Below are 15584 nucleotides of genomic sequence, written 5' to 3' on the forward strand. Positions count from 1 at the left end.
ATACTCTGTTACTGTAGTTACTGTGGTCTAAGTGTATACTCTGTTACTGTAGTTACTGTGGTCTAAGTGTATACTCTGTTACTGTAGTTACTGTGGTCTAAGTGTATACTCTGTTACTGTAGTTACTGTGGTCTAAGTGTATACTCTGTTACTGTAGTTACTGTGGTCTAAGTGTATACTCTGTTACTGTAGTTACTGTGGTCTAAGTGTATACTCTGTTACTGTAGTTACTGTGGTCTAAGTGTATACTCTGTTACTGTAGTTACTGTGGTCTAAGTGTATACTGTTACTGTTTACTGTGGTCTAAGTGTATACTCTGTTACTGTAGTTACTGTGGTCTAAGTGTATACTCTGTTACTGTAGTTACTGTGGTCTACACCTCCACTGTGTTACTGTAGTTACTGTGGTCTAAGTGTATACTCTGTTACTGTAGTTACTGTGGTCTAAGTGTATACTCTGTTACTGTAGTTACTGTGGTCTAAGTGTATACTCTGTTACTGTAGTTACTGTGGTCTAAGTGTATACTCTGTTACTGTAGTTACTGTGGTCTAAGTGTATACTCTGTTACTGTAGTTACTGTGGTCTAAGTGTATACTCTGTTACTGTAGTTACTGTGGTCTACACCTCCACTGTGTTACTGTAGTTACTGTGGTCTAAGTGTATACTCTGTTACTGTAGTTACTGTGGTCTAAGTGTATACTATGTTACTGTAGTTACTGTGGTCTAAGTGTATACTATGTTACTGTAGTTACTGTGGTCTACAGTGTATACTATGTTACTGTAGCTACTGTGGTCTAAGTGTATACTATGTTACTGTAGTTACTGTGGTCTACACCTCCACTGTGTTACTGTAGTTACTGTGGTCTACAGTGTATACTATGTTACTGTAGTTACTGTGGTCTAAGTGTATACTATGTTACTGTAGTTACTGTGGTCTAAGTGTATACTATGTTACTGTAGTTACTGTGGTCTAAGTGTATACTATGTTACTGTAGTTACTGTGGTCTAAGTGTATACTATGTTACTGTAGTTACTGTGGTCTACAGTGTATACTCTGTTACTGTAGTTACTGTGGTCTACACCTCCACTCTGTTACTGTAGTTACTGTGGTCTAAGTGTATACTATGTTACTGTAGTTACTGTGGTCTACAGTGTATACTCTGTTACTGTAGTTACTGTGGTCTAAGTGTATACTATGTTACTGTAGTTACTGTGGTCTAAGTGTATACTATGTTACTGTAGTTACTGTGGTCTAAGTGTATACTATGTTACTGTAGTTACTGTGGTCTACAGTGTATACTATGTTACTGTAGTTACTGTGGTCTAAGTGTATACTATGTTACTGTAGTTACTGTGGTCTACACCTCCACTGTGTTACTGTAGTTACTGTGGTCTACAGTGTATACTATGTTACTGTAGTTACTGTGGTCTAAGTGTATACTATGTTACTGTAGTTACTGTGGTCTAAGTGTATACTCTGTTACTGTAGTTACTGTGGTCTAAGTGTATACTCTGTTACTGTAGTTACTGTGGTCTAAGTGTATACTCTGTTACTGTAGTTACTGTGGTCTAAGTGTATACTCTGTTACTGTAGTTACTGTGGTCTACAGTGTATACTCTGTTACTGTAGTTACTGTGGTCTAAGTGTATACTCTGTTACTGTAGTTACTGTGGTCTACAGTGTATACTCTGTTACTGTAGTTACTGTGGTCTAAGTGTATACTCTGTTACTGTAGTTACTGTGGTCTAAGTGTATACTCTGTTACTGTAGTTACTGTGGTCTACAGTGTATACTCTGTTACTGTAGTTACTGTGGTCTAAGTGTATACTCTGTTACTGTAGTTACTGTGGTCTAAGTGTATACTCTGTTACTGTAGTTACTGTGGTCTAAGTGTATACTCTGTTACTGTAGTTACTGTGGTCTAAGTGTATACTATGTTACTGTAGTTACTGTGGTCTACAGTGTATACTATGTTACTGTAGTTACTGTGGTCTAAGTGTATACTATGTTACTGTAGTTACTGTGGTCTACACCTCCACTATGTTACTGTAGTTACTGTGGTCTAAGTGTATACTATGTTACTGTAGTTACTGTGGTCTAAGTGTATACTCTGTTACTGTAGTTACTGTGGTCTAAGTGTATACTCTGTTACTGTAGTTACTGTGGTCTAAGTGTATACTCTGTTACTGTAGTTACTGTGGTCTACAGTGTATACTCTGTTACTGTAGTTACTGTGGTCTACACCTCCACTCTGTTACTGTAGTTACTGTGGTCTAAGTGTATACTATGTTACTGTAGTTACTGTGGTCTACAGTGTATACTCTGTTACTGTAGTTACTGTGGTCTAAGTGTATACTATGTTACTGTAGTTACTGTGGTCTAAGTGTATACTATGTTACTGTAGTTACTGTGGTCTAAGTGTATACTATGTTACTGTAGTTACTGTGGTCTAAGTGTATACTCTGTTACTGTAGTTACTGTGGTCTAAGTGTATACTCTGTTACTGTAGTTACTGTGGTCTAAGTGTATACTCTGTTACTGTAGTTACTGTGGTCTAAGTGTATACTCTGTTACTGTAGTTACTGTGGTCTAAGTGTATACTCTGTTACTGTAGTTACTGTGGTCTACAGTGTATACTCTGTTACTGTAGTTACTGTGGTCTAAGTGTATACTCTGTTACTGTAGTTACTGTGGTCTACAGTGTATACTCTGTTACTGTAGTTACTGTGGTCTAAGTGTATACTCTGTTACTGTAGTTACTGTGGTCTAAGTGTATACTCTGTTACTGTAGTTACTGTGGTCTACAGTGTATACTCTGTTACTGTAGTTACTGTGGTCTAAGTGTATACTCTGTTACTGTAGTTACTGTGGTCTAAGTGTATACTCTGTTACTGTAGTTACTGTGGTCTAAGTGTATACTCTGTTACTGTAGTTACTGTGGTCTAAGTGTATACTATGTTACTGTAGTTACTGTGGTCTACAGTGTATACTATGTTACTGTAGTTACTGTGGTCTAAGTGTATACTATGTTACTGTAGTTACTGTGGTCTACACCTCCACTATGTTACTGTAGTTACTGTGGTCTAAGTGTATACTATGTTACTGTAGTTACTGTGGTCTAAGTGTATACTCTGTTACTGTAGTTACTGTGGTCTAAGTGTATACTCTGTTACTGTAGTTACTGTGGTCTAAGTGTATACTCTGTTACTGTAGTTACTGTGGTCTACAGTGTATACTCTGTTACTGTAGTTACTGTGGTCTACACCTCCACTCTGTTACTGTAGTTACTGTGGTCTAAGTGTATACTATGTTACTGTAGTTACTGTGGTCTACAGTGTATACTCTGTTACTGTAGTTACTGTGGTCTAAGTGTATACTATGTTACTGTAGTTACTGTGGTCTAAGTGTATACTATGTTACTGTAGTTACTGTGGTCTAAGTGTATACTATGTTACTGTAGTTACTGTGGTCTAAGTGTATACTCTGTTACTGTAGTTACTGTGGTCTAAGTGTATACTCTGTTACTGTAGTTACTGTGGTCTAAGTGTATACTCTGTTACTGTAGTTACTGTGGTCTAAGTGTATACTCTGTTACTGTAGTTACTGTGGTCTACAGTGTATACTCTGTTACTGTAGTTACTGTGGTCTAAGTGTCTGTTACTGTTACTGTAGTTACTGTGGTCTAAGTGTATACTCTGTTACTGTAGTTACTGTGGTCTAAGTGTATACTCTGTTACTGTAGTTACTGTGGTCTAAGTGTATACTCTGTTACTGTAGTTACTGTGGTCTAAGTGTATACTCTGTTACTGTAGTTACTGTGGTCTAAGTGTATACTCTGTTACTGTAGTTACTGTGGTCTAAGTGTATACTCTGTTACTGTAGTTACTGTGGTCTAAGTGTATACTCTGTTACTGTAGTTACTGTGGTCTACAGTGTATACTCTGTTACTGTAGTTACTGTGGTCTAAGTGTATACTCTGTTACTGTAGTTACTGTGGTCTACAGTGTATACTCTGTTACTGTAGTTACTGTGGTCTAAGTGTATACTCTGTTACTGTAGTTACTGTGGTCTAAGTGTATACTCTGTTACTGTAGTTACTGTGGTCTACAGTGTATACTCTGTTACTGTAGTTACTGTGGTCTAAGTGTATACTCTGTTACTGTAGTTACTGTGGTCTAAGTGTATACTCTGTTACTGTAGTTACTGTGGTCTACAGTGTATACTCTGTTACTGTAGTTACTGTGGTCTAAGTGTATACTCTGTTACTGTAGTTACTGTGGTCTAAGTGTATACTCTGTTACTGTAGTTACTGTGGTCTAAGTGTATACTCTGTTACTGTAGTTACTGTGGTCTAAGTGTATACTCTGTTACTGTAGTTACTGTGGTCTAAGTGTATAGGATAGGATAGGATAAGTAATCCCTCTCACCCCCCTTAAGTTTTAGATGCACTATTGTAAAGTGACTGTTCCACTGGATGTCATAAGGTGAATGCACCAATTTGTAAGTCGCTCTGGATAAGAGCGTCTGCTAAATGACTTAAATGTAATGATGTAAATGTATACTCTGTTACTGTAGTTACTGTGGTCTAAGTGTATACTCTGTTACTGTAGTTACTGTGGTCTAAGTGTATACTCTGTTACTGTAGTTACTGTGGTCTACAGTGTATACTCTGTTACTGTAGTTACTGTGGTCTACACCTCCACTGTGTTTGGTTACACATAAAAGCAGGAAGAACAACAGGATGCTGCTATTGAAAAGGCTGGGTCCATATTACAGGCGTACATTCCTTTCTCACACAGCTACTCTTGAGGGACGTGCTGCTCTCGAGGCTTTCCTCTCATCATAATCCCGGGTGTTTAGCAGGGAGAGCAGGGGGGGAACTACAGGCCAGTAAAGCCCAGAGGAGCTCCTCTAGGAGGGGTAAGATATGCAGCACAGCCCCCTGGTCCCTGACACATGCCTCACATACTCACTAACTAACGACTAACCAGCACAGCATGGCTAACACATTCTTCTACTTGTCTAACACACACATTATTCTGTTCTTCTATCCCTCTCCGTCTGTCTGTTGGTCTGTCTGTTGGTCTGTCTGTCTCTATGGTGCCAGTCTGTTTGTTATTTAGACTAGAACCCCTTTGTCTTTGTCATGTCATTGAACAAAAATGTTTGGCATTGCAAAATAATTGTATTTGGCATGGCAATGACAGAAATATACTGACACCAGGAATAGGGGATCTATTTAGAAAACGTTAATTTTTCTGCTACCTTTCTTCTCCTCCCTCAGCCTATCCTCCCCCATCTTTACCCAGACACTATCCTCCCCCATCTTTACCCAGACACTATCCTCCCCCATCCTTACCCAGACACTATCCTCCCCCATCCTTACCCAGACACTATCCTCCCCCATCCTTACCCAGACACTATCCTCTCCCATCCTTACCCAGACACCATCCTCCCCCATCCTTACCCAGACACTATCCTCTCCCCAATCTTTACCCAGACACTATCCTCCCCCATCCTTACCCAGACACTATTCTCCCCCATCCTTACCCAGACACTATCCTCCCCCCCCATCCTTACCCAGACACTATCCTCCCCATCCTTACCCAGACACTATCCTCCCCATCCTTAACCAGGCACTATCCTCCCCCATCCTTACCCAGACACTATCCTCTCCCATCTTTACCCAGACACTATCCTCCCCCATCCTTACCCAGACACTATCCTCTCCCCATCATTACCCAGACACTATCCTCCCCATCCTTACCCAGACACTCCTCCCCCATCATTACCCAGACACTATCCTCCCCATCTTTACCCAGACACTATCCTCTCCCATCCTTACCCAGACACTATCCTCCCCCATCCTTACCCAGACACTATCCTCCACCATCCTTACCCAGACACTATCCTCTCCCATCCTGTCCCAGACACTATCCTCTCCCATCCTCCCCCATCCTTACCCAGACACTATTCTCCCCCATCCTTACCCAGACACTGTCCTCCCCATCCTTACCCAGACACTATCCTCCCCCATCCTGCCCCATCCTTACCCAGACACTATCCTCCCCCATCCTTACCCAGACACTATCCTCCCCCATCTTTACCCAGACACTATCCTCCCCATCCTTACCCAGACACTATCCTCTCCCATCTTTACCCAGACACTATCCTCCTCCATCATTATCCAGACACTATCCTCTCCCCATCATTACCCAGACACTATCCTCCCCATCCTTACCCAGACACTATCCTCCCCCATCATTACCCAGACACTATCCTCTCCCCAATCTTTACCCAGACACTATCCTCTCCCATCCTTACCCAGACACTATCCTCCCCCATCCTTACCCAGACACTATCCTCCACCATCCTTACCCAGACACTATCCTCTCCCATCCTGTCCCAGACACTATCATCTCCCATCCTTACCCAGACACTATCCTCTCCCATCCTTACCCAGACACTATCCTCTCCCATCTTTACCCAGACACTATCCTCCTCCATCCTTACCCAGACACTATCCTCCCCATCCTTACCCAGACACTATCCTCCCCATCCTTACCCAGACACTATCCTCTCCCCATCTTTACCCAGACACTATCCTCCCCCATCCTTACCCAGACACTATCCTCCCCCATCCTTACCCAGACACTATCCTCTCCCCAATCTTTACCCAGACACTATCCTTCCCCATCCTTACCCAGACACTATCCTCCCCATCCTCCCCCATCCTTACCCAGACACTATTCTCCCCCATCCTTACCCAGACACTGTCCTCCCCCATCCTTACCCAGACACTATCCTCCCCATCCTTACCCAGACACCATCCTCTCCCATCCTTACCCAGACACTATCCTCTCCCATCCTTACCCAGACACTATCCTCTCCCATCCTTACCCAGACACTATCCTCCCCCATCCTTACCCAGACACTATCCTCTCCCATCCTTACCCAGACACTATCCTCCCCATCCTTACCCAGACACTATCCTCCCCCATCCTTACCCAGACACTATCCTCCCCCATCTTTACCCAGACACTATCCTCCCCATCCTTACCCAGACACTATCCTCTCCCATCTTTACCCAGACACTATCCTCCTCCATCATTACCCAGACACTATCCTCTCCCCATCTTTACCCAGACACTATCCTCCCCCATCCTTACCCAGACACTGTCCTCTCCCATCTTTACCGAGACACTATCCTCCTCCATCATTACCCAGACACTATCCTCTCCCCATCATTACCCAGACACTATCCTCCCCCATCCTTACCCAGACACTATCCTCCCCCATCATTACCCAGACACTATCCTCTCCCCAATCTTTACCCAGACGCTATCCTCTCCCATCCTTACCCAGACACTATCCTCCCCATCCTTACCCAGACACTATCCTCCCCCATCCTTACCCAGACACTATCCTCTCCCATCCTGACCCAGACACTATCCTCTCCCATCCTTACCCAGACACTATCCTCTCCCATCCTTACCCAGACACTATCCTCTCCCATATTTACCCAGACACGATCCTCCTCCATCCTTACCCAGACACTATCCTCCCCCATCCTTACCCAGACACTATCCTCCCCCATCCTTACCCAGACACTATCCTCTCCCCAATCTTTACCCAGACACTATCCTCCCCCATCCTTACCCAGACACTATCCTCCCCCATCCTTACCCAGACACTATCCTCTCCCCAATCTTTACCCAGACACTATCCTTCCCCATCCTTACCCAGACACTATCCTCCCCCATCCTCCCCCATCCTTACCCAGACACTATTCTCCCCCATCCTTACCCAGACACTGTCCTCCCCCATCCTTACCCAGACACTATCCTCCCCATCCTTACCCAGACACCATCCTCTCCCATCCTTACCCAGACACTATCCTCTCCCATCCTTACCCAGACACTATCCTCTCCCATCCTTACCCAGACACTATCCTCCCCCATCCTTACCCAGACACTATCCTCTCCCATCCTTACCCAGACACTATCCTCCCCCATCCTTACCCAGACACTATCCTCCCCCATCCTTACCCAGACACTATCCTCCCCCATCTTTACCCAGACACTATCCTCCCCCATCCTTACCCAGACACTATCCTCTCCCATCTTTACCCAGACACTATCCTCCTCCATCATTACCCAGACACTATCCTCTCCCCATCATTACCCAGACACTATCCTCACCCCAATCTTTACCCAGACACTATCCTCCCCTATCATTACCCAGACACTATCCTCCCCCATCATTACCCAGACACTATCCTCTCCCCATCATTACCCAGACACTATCCTCCCCCATCATTACCCAGACACTATCCTCTCCCCATCATTACCCAGACACTATCCTCCCCCATCCTTACCCAGACACTATCCTCCCCCATCCTTACCCAGACACTGTCCTCTCCCATCCTGACCCAGACACTATCCTCTCCCATCCTTACCCAGACACTATCCTCTCCCCCATCCTTACCCAGACACTATCCTCTCCCATTCTTACCCAGACACTATCCTCCCCCATCCTTACCCAGACACTATCCTCTCCCCAATCTTTACCCAGACACTATCCTCCCCCATCCTTACCCAGACACTATCCTCTCCCAGCCTTGCCCAGACACTATCCTCCCCCATCCTTACCCAGACACTATCCTCCCCCATCCTTACCCAGACACTATCCTCCCCATCTTTACCTAGACACTATCCTCCCCCATCCTTACCCAGACACTATCCTCTCCCATCTTTACCCAGACACTATCCTCCTCCATCATTACCCAGACACTATTCTCCCCCATCCTTACCCAGACACTGTCCTCCCCCATCCTTACCCAGACACTATCCTCCCCCATCCTTACCCAGACACTATCCTCTCCCCAATCTTTACCCAGACACTATCCTCCCCCATCCTTACCCAGACACTATCCTCCCCCATCCTTACCCAGACACTATCCTCTCCCCAATCTTTACCCAGACACTATCCTTCCCCATCCTTACCCAGACACTATCCTCCCCATCCTCCCCCATCCTTACCCAGACACTATTCTCCCCCATCCTTACCCAGACACTGTCCTCCCCCATCCTTACCCAGACACTATCCTCCCCATCCTTACCCAGACACCATCCTCTCCCATCCTTACCCAGACACTATCCTCTCCCATCCTTACCCAGACACTATCCTCTCCCATCCTTACCCAGACACTATCCTCCCCCATCCTTACCCAGACACTATCCTCTCCCATCCTTACCCAGACACTATCCTCCCCCATCCTTACCCAGACACTACCCTCCCCCATCCTTACCCAGACACTATCCTCCCCATCTTTACCCAGACACTATCCTCCCCATCCTTACCCAGACACTATCCTCTCCCATCTTTACCCAGACACTATCCTCCTCCATCATTACCCAGACACTATCCTCTCCCCATCATTACCCAGACACTATCCTCACCCATCTTTACCCAGACACTATCCTCCTCTATCATTACCCAGACACTATCCTCTCCCCATAATTACCCAGACACTATCCTCTCCCCATCATTACCCAGACACTATCCTCCCCATCATTACCCAGACACTATCCTCTCCCCATCATTACCCAGACACTATCCTCCCCCATCCTTACCCAGACACTATCCTCCCCCATCATTACCCAGACACTATCCTCCGCCATCCTTACCCAGACACTATCCTCTCCCCAATCTTTACCCAGACACTATCCTCTCCCATCCTTACCCAGACACTATCCTCCCCCATCCTTACCCAGACACTATCCTCCCCCATCCTTACCCAGACACTGTCCTCTCCCATCCTGACCCAGACACTATCCTCTCCCATCCTTACCCAGACACTATCCTCTCCCCCATCCTTACCCAGACACTATCCTCTCCCATTCTTACCCAGACACTATCCTCCCCCATCCTTACCCAGACACTATCCTCTCCCCAATCTTTACCCAGACACTATCCTCCCCCATCCTTACCCAGACACTATCCTCTCCCAGCCTTGCCCAGATACTATCCTCCCCCATCCTTACCCAGACACTATCTTCCCCCATCCTTACCCAGACACTATCCTCCCCCATCTTTACCTAGACACTATCCTCCCCCATCCTTACCCAGACACTATCCTCTCCCATCTTTACCCAGACACTATCCTCCTCCATCATTACCCAGACACTATTCTCCCCCATCCTTACCCAGACACTGTCCTCCCCCATCCTTACCCAGACACTATCCTCCCCATCCTTACCCAGACACCATCCTCTCCCATCCTTACCCAGACACTATCCTCTCCCATCCTTACCCAGACACTATCCTCTCCCATCCTTACCCAGAAACTATCCTCTCCCATCCTTACCCAGACACTATCCTCTCCCATCCTTACCCAGACACTGTCCTCCCCCATCCTTACCCAGACACTATCCTCTCCCATCCTTACCCAGACACTATCCTCCCCCATCTTTACCCAGACACTATCCTCCCCCATCCTTACCCAGACACTATCCTCCCCATCTTTACCCAGACACTATCCTCCCCCATCCTTACCCAGACACTATCCTCTCCCATCTTTACCCAGACACTATCCTCCTCCATCATTACCCAGACACTATCCTCTCCCCATCATTACCCAGACACTATCCTCACCCATCTTTACCCAGACACTATCCTCCTCCATCATTACCCAGACACTATCCTCTCCCCATCATTACCCAGACACTATCCTCTCCCCATCATTACCCAGACACTATCCTCCCCCATCCTTACCCAGACACTATCCTCCCCCATCATTACCCAGACACTATCCTCTCCCCAATCTTTACCCAGACACTGTCCTCCCCCATCCTTACCCAGACACTATCCTCCCCATCCTTACCCAGACACTATCCTCCCCATCATTACCAGACACTATCCTCTCCCCATCTTTACCCAGACACTATCCTCTCCCCATCTTTACCCAGACACTATCCTCCTCCATCATTACCCAGACACTATCCTCTCCCCATCATTACCCAGACACTATCCTCACCCATCTTTACCCAGACACCATCCTCTCCCATCCTTACCCAGACACTATCCTCTCCCATCCTTACCCAGACACTATCCTCCCCCATCCCCCCCATCCTTACCCAGACACTATCCTCTCCCCAATCTTTACCCAGACACTATCCTCTCCCATCCTTACCCAGACACTATCCTCCCCCATCCTTACCCAGACACTATCCTCCCCCATCCTTACCCAGACACTGTCCTCTCCCATCCTGACCCAGACACTATCCTCTCCCATCCTTACCCAGACACTATCCTCTCCCCCATCCTTACCCAGACACTATCCTCTCCCATTCTTACCCAGACACTATCCTCCCCCATCCTTACCCAGACACTATCCTCTCCCCAATCTTTACCCAGACACTATCCTCCCCCATCCTTACCCAGACACTATCCTCTCCCAGCCTTGCCCAGATACTATCCTCCCCCATCCTTACCCAGACACTATCTTCCCCCATCCTTACCCAGACACTATCCTCCCCCATCTTTACCTAGACACTATCCTCCCCATCCTTACCCAGACACTATCCTCTCCCATCTTTACCCAGACACTATCCTCCTCCATCATTACCCAGACACTATTCTCCCCCATCCTTACCCAGACACTGTCCTCCCCCATCCTTACCCAGACACTATCCTCCCCATCCTTACCCAGACACCATCCTCTCCCATCCTTACCCAGACACTATCCTCTCCCATCCTTACCCAGACACTATCCTCTCCCATCCTTACCCAGAAACTATCCTCTCCCATCCTTACCCAGACACTATCCTCTCCCATCCTTACCCAGACACTGTCCTCCCCCATCCTTACCCAGACACTATCCTCTCCCATCCTTACCCAGACACTATCCTCCCCCATCTTTACCCAGACACTATCCTCCCCCATCCTTACCCAGACACTATCCTCCCCCATCTTTACCCAGACACTATCCTCCCCCATCCTTACCCAGACACTATCCTCTCCCATCTTTACCCAGACACTATCCTCCTCCATCATTACCCAGACACTATCCTCTCCCCATCATTACCCAGACACTATCCTCACCCATCTTTACCCAGACACTATCCTCCTCCATCATTACCCAGACACTATCCTCTCCCCATCATTACCCAGACACTATCCTCTCCCCATCATTACCCAGACACTATCCTCCCCCATCCTTACCCAGACACTATCCTCCCCATCATTACCCAGACACTATCCTCTCCCCAATCTTTACCCAGACACTGTCCTCCCCATCCTTACCCAGACACTATCCTCCCCATCCTTACCCAGACACTATCCTCCCCCATCATTACCCAGACACTATCCTCTCCCCAATCTTTACCCAGACACTATCCTCTCCCCAATCTTTACCCAGACACTATCCTCCTCCATCATTACCCAGACACTATCCTCTCCCCATCATTACCCAGACACTATCCTCACCCATCTTTACCCAGACACCATCCTCTCCCATCCTTACCCAGACACTATCCTCTCCCATCCTTACCCAGACACTATCCTCCCCCATCCTCCCCCATCCTTACCCAGACACTATTCTCCCCCATCCTTACCCAGACACTGTCCTCCCCCATCCTTACCCAGACACTATCCTCCCCCATCCTTACCCAGACACTATCCTCTCCCATCCTTACCCAGACACTATCCTCTCCCATCCTTACCCAGACACTATCCTCTCCCATCCTTACCCAGACACTATCCTCCCCCATCCTTACCCAGACACTATCCTCTCCCATCCTTACCCAGACACTATCCTCCCCCATCCTTACCCAGACACTATCCTCCCCCATCCTTACCCAGACACTATCCTCCCCATCTTTACCCAGACACTATCCTCCCCATCCTTACCCAGACACTATCCTCTCCCATCTTTACCCAGACACTATCCTCCTCCATCATTACCCAGACACTATCCTCTCCCCATCATTACCCAGACACTATCCTCCCCCATCTTTACCCAGACACTATCCTCCTCCATCATTACCCAGACACTATCCTCTCCCCATCATTACCCAGACACTATCCTCTCCCCATCATTACCCAGACACTATCCTCCCCCATCCTTACCCAGACACTATCCTCCCCCATCATTACCCAGACACTATCCTCCCCCATCCTTACCCAGACACTATCCTCTCCCCAATCTTTACCCAGACACTATCCTCTCCCATCCTTACCCAGACACTATCCTCCCCCATCCTTACCCAGACACTATCCTCCCCCATCCTTACCCAGACACTGTCCTCTCCCATCCTGACCCAGACACTATCCTCTCCCATCCTTACCCAGACACTATCCTCTCCCCCATCCTTACCCAGACACTATCCTCTCCCATTCTTACCCAGACACTATCCTCCCCCATCCTTACCCAGACACTATCCTCTCCCCAATCTTTACCCAGACACTATCCTCCCCCATCCTTACCCAGACACCATCCTCTCCCAGCCTTGCCCAGACACTATCCTCCCCATCCTTACCCAGACACTATCCTCCCCCATCCTTACCCAGACACTATCCTCCCCCATCTTTACCTAGACACTATCCTCCCCCATCCTTACCCAGACACTATCCTCTCCCATCTTTACCCAGACACTATCCTCCTCCATCATTACCCAGACACTATCCTCTCCCCATCATTACCCAGACACTATCCTCCCCCATCTTTACCCAGACACTATCCTCCTCCATCATTACCCAGACACTATCCTCTCCCCATCATTACCCAGACACTATCCTCTCCCATCCTTACCCAGACACTATCCTCTCCCATCCTTACCCAGACACTATCCTTCCCCATCCTCACCCCCCCTCCTCCATCCCGCCCCATCCTCACCCCTCCCTCCTCCATCCTCCCACATCCTTACCCCTCCCTCCTCTCCCATTCTTACCCCTCCATCCTCACCCCTCCCTCCTCCATCCTGCCCCATCCTCACCCCTCCCTCCTCCATCCTCCCACATCCTTACCCCTCCCTCCTCCCCCATCCTTACCCCTCCATCCTTACCCCTCCCTCCTCCATCCTGCCCCATCCTCACCCCTCCCTCCTCCATCCACCCACATCCTTACCCCTCCCTCCTCCCCCATCATTACCCTTCCCTCCTCCCCCATCCTTACCCGTCCATCCTCACCCCTCCCTCCTCCATCCTCCCCCATCCTCACCCCTCCCTCCTCCATCCTCACCCCTCCCTCCTCCCCATCCTTACCCAGACACTGTCCAGTGGGGGTGAAGCGGTATCCAGGTTTACATTCACAGCGGTAGCTACCAGGCATGTTGAGACAGCCTGCATTCTGCTGGCACACTGGCCCATTCTGACACTCATCAATGTCTAGGAGGGAAAGAGAGAGAGAGAGAGAGAGAGAGAGAGAGAGAGAGAGAGAGAGAGAGAGAGAGAGAGAGAGAGAGAGAGAGAGAGAGAGAGAGAGAGAGAGAGAGAGAGAGAGAGAGAGAGAGAGAGAGAGAGAGAGAGAGAGAGAGAGAGAGAGAGAGAGAGAGAGAGAGAGAGAGAGAGAGAGACAATGTATTAATTACTCATAGATATTTCACTAAAGCAATTAGACCCTGAGACCTGCCATACATGTGCAACTGTATAAAACCCTATCCGGCTTGGAGGCCCATGACAAGGTGACATGGACTCAGAGGGTTTTATTCAGCAACACCATGCAGTCAAAGAAATACAAACATATATAAGGCTGCCATTCAATCCACTTTTAAAAGTAATTTATGCTTGAGCCAACCTGCCCAGTGTTTACTATTTATGCGCCTCGGACTGAATCCGGGCCAAAGACTCTAAAGGGTAGTAGTTGTATGTTCTATGAGCACACAGCATGAAGCCCATGGGGCACGCCTTACCTTCACAGATGAGCAGCTTGTCATTGTAGAGGAAGCCCATTGGACACTCACACCTGAAGCTGCCAATCATGTTGATACACACGCCGTTCTCACACACACCTGGGATTTCCCTGCACTCATCAATGTCTGGAACACAGACAAAGGCACACACACACACACACACACACACACACACACACACACACACACACACACACACACACACACACACACACACACACACACACACACACACACACACACACACACACACACACACACACACACACACACACACACACACACACACAACAGATACACAGAATCCCTTTTTATAAGTGTTTTTATTAATCCTGTGAAGCTGTATACTGGATTTTATTCCAATAGTGTCCTTCCACTGGAAGTGGTGTAACTTACCGATGACCTGTCCCGTGTAGATATCAATGTAGTATCCTGGTCTCTCACTTCCACACAGAGTGGCAAACTCATCTAGGGACAGACAGATGGCAGATTTGAGTGTGTGTGTGTGCGTTCTGCGCGTAGTGTATATATGTGTGTGTGTGTGTACTCACTGGTGCTGGGTACAGGACACTGCTCACAGGGTCTGTTCCAGGCCCGTCCAATGTTGTAGGAGCAGCAGCACATCTTCTTGGTCATGTTGAAGGTCAACTCTCCGTCACACGTCCCGTTGT

The 15584-nt window shown here is 47.6% G+C and overlaps 1 protein-coding gene across 1 annotated transcript in view; it reads right to left on the bottom strand.

Annotated features, from left to right (window-relative positions):
- Positions 1-15584, bottom strand: part of fbn1 (fibrillin 1) — a 191314-nt gene that overhangs the window by 47971 nt on the left and 127759 nt on the right. The window contains 4 exon segments of the mRNA XM_046345486.1: positions 14267-14389; positions 14914-15039; positions 15310-15381; positions 15465-15584. The exon segment at positions 15465-15584 is cut by the window's right edge and continues 39 nt beyond it. Of these exon segments, the coding sequence (XP_046201442.1) occupies positions 14267-14389; positions 14914-15039; positions 15310-15381; positions 15465-15584 (441 nt within the window).

The sequence above is a fragment of the Oncorhynchus gorbuscha genome, linkage group LG04 (assembly GCF_021184085.1).
Source record: "Oncorhynchus gorbuscha isolate QuinsamMale2020 ecotype Even-year linkage group LG04, OgorEven_v1.0, whole genome shotgun sequence".
In the NCBI taxonomy this organism is placed as follows: Eukaryota; Metazoa; Chordata; class Actinopteri; order Salmoniformes; family Salmonidae; genus Oncorhynchus; species Oncorhynchus gorbuscha.